Raw genomic sequence first — 6,000 nt, forward strand, 5'->3', positions numbered from 1 at the left:
CAAACAACAACAGTCATTTTTCTGCATTCATATTAGCAAGTATACTCATGTTTTTCTAGACTACCCTGTGCTTAGTCATTATTCACGTATGTTTACTGATTATTTGTTTATCTAAGTTCTTCTTAATCCTTAGAAGTGGACAAACCGCAAGTCCCACTGGATACTGCTTCACAGAAAATATAGTATTACACTAATGGAACAAAGGGGCATCCAGCCTGTTCCCCACAACTTTGACAATATTAGAAGCAAGCAATCAACAAATTATCAAGTTGTTTGAGGAAAAAATGAATCTGCAACAAAAATGAATATAACAAATTATTACAAATTATAAACTGAATATTTTAATGTCACACTGGTCTTCAGAAAATTGTGAGCAGATGATCAATAAAGAAAAAAACAATTTGATTACTGGATGATGAAAATAATAATTAATGCAGCCCCAGATAATACAGTGAGTTATATAAAAAAAAACAAAAAGTTTCTGTGATGTTTTCCTGTAATATAAGTAATAAAATCATTTTGACCAAGATACCGTAATCAGATATTCAATTTTACTGTAAGGCACATGCCTACAGGGAAAGAATGCATGTACTGCGTATGTGTGTGTGTGTGTGTGTGTGTGTGTGTGTGTGTGTGTGTGTGTGTGTGACTCACATGTATGTGTGTTACCTTATAGAAAGATGGCAGAACCAGTGTAGGTGTGTTTTTGAGGGCGGGGAGTCTGTGTGCGCCCCAAAGTGCCATTCCAACGAAAAACACAGCTCCTCTCAACAACGGTGCATCCTCCATGTACACCCTGGTGAAGATTGTGGGTAGTTAGAGACACACACAATAACACTCCACAATAATATATGTTTACTAAAGCACCACACACTCAGAAATATGTTTTAAACTGGAATAATACCTCTCCTCCATGATGCGGCACATGGTGTAAATAGCACTGTGGCCGAGGTGGGTCCCCAACACCTTCCTCATCAACTGAGGGAGCAGAGAGCAGCACAACAAGAGAGAATAAGAGCAAAGGGGGAAAAAGATCAGAACAGGTGATCATGAGTTATGCTCAATCAAATTAGAGCCTTCAGACAAAAGACAAATGTGTGTGTGTGTGTGTGTATGTATGTCTGTGTGTTCTTCTCTCACCTTCCAGCAGGATTCACAAAACTCCTTGACATTGACTGTTCGACAGAGTGTGATGATGAAGATGGTGAGGGAGTCTGAGGGCAGGCAGTTGTAACATACCACTGCATCCAGGACTTGTAGTGCCACCTGGACACAACATACACGACCAGACAGACCATGACACATATAAATATTTCACACAGCAGCAGATCACATCAGAGACTTGCAGTCTAACTTCTGGAGTTAAACTATTTTACACAGCATTTGAAATAAACAATAAAAGTCTTTTAAAAAACCCTCTATGGTTCATAAATTCAAGATTAAAGTAGATGTCACTAATTTGGCAATGCTAATTATGTAGTTAATGGTTATTGATGATGTTTACATAATCGTTGTTTGTTTACAATAAAGCCATTTGCATTTTTCAAGATCATTACAGGAGAAAAGTACACTTAAATATACCAGACTGCCAGTTGATTCATTAAAATCGAGTGTCATATATTCACTTTTAAAACATCCTCTTATTTCATCCTATTGTTTTGTTATATTAATGTAGAGGTTTTCCTACTACTTGATAAAATATAAAGGTATTCCACTTAAGTATAAATATAATAAGAACTGTGTGAGTCTGCAATGGTGTTGCCAGTGATAATTATTATGCTCCAAAACCTAAAGATAACTGAAGATGTAAACATGTTACTGCACATCAATAATGAAGGCCCACAAACTAACTATAGTAACATTTGAGAATCAGAGGAAGACTGAGGAAATAAGATTACTTTCCTCTGTGCCTAAGGACTGCCTGCTATGGCAACATGGTGCCTATAAATACATATTTAGCAAACACTGCAAGATCATATGTTTTATTTTTCCAAAGTATGATAAAGAATTTCCATTTATTGAATATATGATGGCTGTGGATCAAATATTTTGTGCATCTGATGAAAATGTGGAAAGTTCTCACATTATTTCTTGGGCCAGTGGGCCTCTAATGAACCAGTGAATGCCTTAGGTCTTTAATGACTAAATTATGTGTCTATGACCAGCAGACAACAGCTATAACTTTTGCGCAGGGCAGCGTGTACTATTGAATGCTAACAAGATGACTGAACAAAAGAATGTGTTGATTGTTCTTCAGTGGACACCTGAAAACATGTTGCACTGCAGTTACAGTTAGAGCAGAGTGAAAATACCCACCTCAATGTCTGTTGAGGATGTTGTTCTATTGCACAGGAGACAGATTTTTCTGTAGAGCAAGCAAGAAAAAGCAAGTTACAAACTTTTCCCAAACAAAGGAAAAACCAAACAGTGCAACTCCCTTTGTCTGTCTGACTTACTGGACCATGATAGAGACATTCTGGTCCAGGTAGCAGCTGTTGAACTTCACCAGATTTACAAGAACATGGAGAAAGTCGGAGGTGAGACCTATGTCCATCCACAGGAGGACAAAGCGTGCTGGAGGAGAGGAGAAAACAGCAACAACGGAAAAAAACAAGTAAACAGTAAACATTACAACAAAGGTGGCTCATTGTAGCAATTACCAGGACTCGTGAGCTACAAAAGAAGGTATAATTTTCATAAAAATTGTCATGTCTGTGCCCAAATTGCAGATGCATCGGTGAGAAGTAAACTACAGAATTGGTTGATGTCAACACAAAGACCTTTTAACAAAAAGGGAACAGTGATCTAAAGTTGAAACTAATCAGCTGAGACATGACAAAGACGTGCAGTATGAAGTGTTTGCAAGTCAGTTTTAAGCCTGTATTCGTTCTGCATTTGACATCACTGAAATCAAGATTCCCAATCCTGAATCCAAATAATAAAATTACAATTCAGAACAAAAAGGAAATATGCCAAAGAAACATACTATAACCAAGGGCCATTTTAAAAATGCTTTAACATTTTAATGTGGAGTTTTACCTATGTCCTCTTCCAAGTATGTGATGTCTTTTCCATTTTCCGTCAAGGCCTTGAAGACTTCCAGCCTATCAGGAGAGATCTTCGTTGGATGGTTGATAGTCTCTGATCACCTTGAAAAAGTAGGCTCTCAGAGGGCCGAGTCGCTCACCCTTTACATAAACAGAGAATATAGTTTTTAAGACAAGAACTATATCTGCATTATGGATTCCCTTACGTGTGCATTGTGTCTATATACATTACCTGTCCCTGTATAATGGCCCTCAGCAGCTGCAGGACAGCATGTCTGGCCTCAGGTGGCTGCTCTAGCGTCAGCATGTCCTCCACAGCTTTCCATACTGCCTCCACAGCATGCTGAAAAACACATACGAGCATGTATATGTGCACACAGTTTAATAAACACAGATGATTGCATGTGCTACTGTATCACAATATAACACTGGAACAGTCTCACCTCCTCAAATTTTTTCGTTTTGGCAAGATCACAGACGTGGTTCATCATACGAACGCGGTTGCTCAGACCACAGTCTGGGTGGAGCTCCTGAAACACAGAGAAGTGAGTTGTAAGGCCACACAAAACATGACGGGAAAAGATTCAAAAGCATGCCAAGTTTGAGTGTGTGTGTGTGTGTGTGTGTGAATGTGCGTGGTCTCTTCTGCACACCTTGATGATGTCAGTTGTAATGATAAACTCAGACAGTTTGGTGTCACTCTGTTTGCTCGGGGGGCGCGGGGGTCCCAGCCCAAAGATCCCCTTCACCTTGTCCTTGAGACTCTCCTTGCTTGGTTGTTTATTCATGGCCCAGCCTGGAGCGGTAATAGACTACACACGCTGGGACTGATGGCGGCCTGAAAAACACAGTAGCACATGGTTAGCTTTGATTATCACGCTGCAAAACTTCATGCCTAAAGGCCAGAGAATACATCTGACTCTCTCTAAATGGATGTGGTTGATGTGGTTTGCCAGCCAGTAGTTGGATGGATGGTAGGAAGAGTACATAAGCATGCTCAGCAAAACCCACTGCAACTGGTTAAATCACTTTACAATGAGCTATTACTGTAACTAGGTGGATAGGGGCAAAAGTAAATGTCACTGTACATCTACATTAGCAGTAGTTAGAGTAACAAGGCTAACTGTAATTTCTACTTTCTAGTCCTTCATTCTAGGAAGTTATTCCATACATGATAAAATGCATACATTTAATAGATGCTGAATATTTATTTTAAAGTATTTTATTTTACTTTGGTTGTCTTTCTCTAACTGTTGACTTCAGATAGTGAGAGACCACTATGCAGATGCATTATTTACTTTTTGTCTATTTCTAATCTTGTAATAGTGTGAAGATTTCTAGATATCTTAAGAAGGTTTCAGGATCTAATATAGTTTACAACTGACACAGTCACTACATGTCACATGACTGCCTTTACTCATTTTCTGTGGAAAAGTGTATTTTTTTATGCCGTTAGCAGAGGTTGTCTGATACAGGCTTTGATACACACACTTTCACACTGAGCGAAACCCTGACTTTTCCTTTTTGATCCACTTGTATGGGTGGCAGTTTGTGTACGTCCACAGATATTTTGAATCTGACTTTGTGGGAATTATCTGCCCTGGGACCTCAGTATAAGACAGTTACCTGTGTATTTCAATGTAGGGTTGTGTACCACTGTACTATAACAACTGCACTGGTGCATCAGGATGGCACAGCAGTTATGTGGGAAAGTCATTTTATGTCATTTCAGTGAACAGACCCTTTAAAACTCCCAGCCACTGCTATCCAGCGGTGAAGTTCGGAGTCCCAGCCTGTAAATGTGTAAACCCGGGGGGGCAGGTTTGAAGAATTTGCTGTCATGTGGACTTGACAGAGACAGAGACAGAGACAGAGGGGAGGGGAGGTGAGCAGACGGACAACGACTGTTCTGTTTCAGTTCAACAACAACAACCACCACCACCACGGCGGTGCAAGGTAGCCTACGACAAGCAGAGCAAACTGTATATGTGAACACTATGCAGCATAAACAAGGCATAATCGGTAGAAATGCACAATGGCGCTACTGAACCGTTAGCGACGCTTTACATTGGGTGTCATGGACTAGCATTCCACTGTGGCATTCAAGGTCTGGTAGCTTCAAAAAACAACTCCTCCTCCTATCCTCCCCCTCTCCCCTCACCTTACTAAAGTTGAGTTGCTTTCGGTTTCATTCAGTCACAGCTTCGTCCACATGCAGCCCACCGAGCCGTCTGCGTCTGTGCATTGAAACGACTCTGTATTCGCAGCTGAAAGCTTGTTCTCGTCCAAGCTCAGTCCTCCACTCCTCAACCGGATGGCACAGTAATTCTGTGACAGGGGCACTTCCTACAAAAACACGTTTGCCGCGCTCGCTGATGGGAAATGCAGTTTTAAGCGAGCTAACCTATAAACTACGCTACAGTCCGTTTATAAGTCTGGTTTTCTGTGTTATGGCAAATAAAGAGCAAAACATCTACATTGTAGTAAGCTTATTTTCCTTACAGTCCTCGCAAAAGTGTTTAACAGTCGAATAATATTACACATATACATATGTAAGCATGTATATTACTGAAACTGACACATTACCCAACGGTAAAGTTAGCTAGCAGCTAGCTGAACACGATGACGATGCTGAAGTTGGTTTCTAATTGGGGTGAGGGAGTTGCACCTTCGCCCTGCTGCCTGTGAGTGGAGCTGTAGGATAAAACAAGTTCAAGCTCCTGTGGTTTTATGGATTTAAATAATTAGGTTTTCATTGTGTTGCCGAGTTACACTGTTAGGGAACTGTAAACAAAATCACCGCAGTTGTGTTGCAAAAAATAAGCATTAGTTTAAAATACAGTGACTTAGAGAGTAGATAAGAAATTTTGATTATATTAACATGATTATATTATTATTAACGGTATATAAAAATCCAAATACTTGGACAAAGTATTAACCTATGTTTTCATCT

At 39.9% G+C, this 6,000-nt stretch overlaps 1 protein-coding gene across 1 annotated transcript in view; it reads right to left on the reverse strand.

Moving 5' to 3' along the window:
- Nucleotides 1–5,387, reverse strand: part of tsc2 (TSC complex subunit 2) — a 26,716-nt gene extending 21,329 nt beyond the window's left edge. Inside the window, 11 exon segments of the mRNA XM_051070779.1 lie at nt 670–796; nt 905–978; nt 1,141–1,266; nt 2,317–2,365; nt 2,457–2,574; nt 3,040–3,112; nt 3,114–3,188; nt 3,280–3,390; nt 3,491–3,577; nt 3,701–3,885; nt 5,209–5,387. Of these exon segments, the coding sequence (XP_050926736.1) occupies nt 670–796; nt 905–978; nt 1,141–1,266; nt 2,317–2,365; nt 2,457–2,574; nt 3,040–3,112; nt 3,114–3,188; nt 3,280–3,390; nt 3,491–3,577; nt 3,701–3,835 (975 nt within the window). The 5' untranslated portion in view covers nt 3,836–3,885; nt 5,209–5,387.
- Nucleotides 5,388–6,000: the final 613 nt, after the last annotated feature.

The sequence above is a fragment of the Lates calcarifer genome, linkage group LG5, assembly GCF_001640805.2.
Source record: "Lates calcarifer isolate ASB-BC8 linkage group LG5, TLL_Latcal_v3, whole genome shotgun sequence".
Taxonomy (NCBI): Eukaryota; Metazoa; Chordata; class Actinopteri; family Centropomidae; genus Lates; species Lates calcarifer.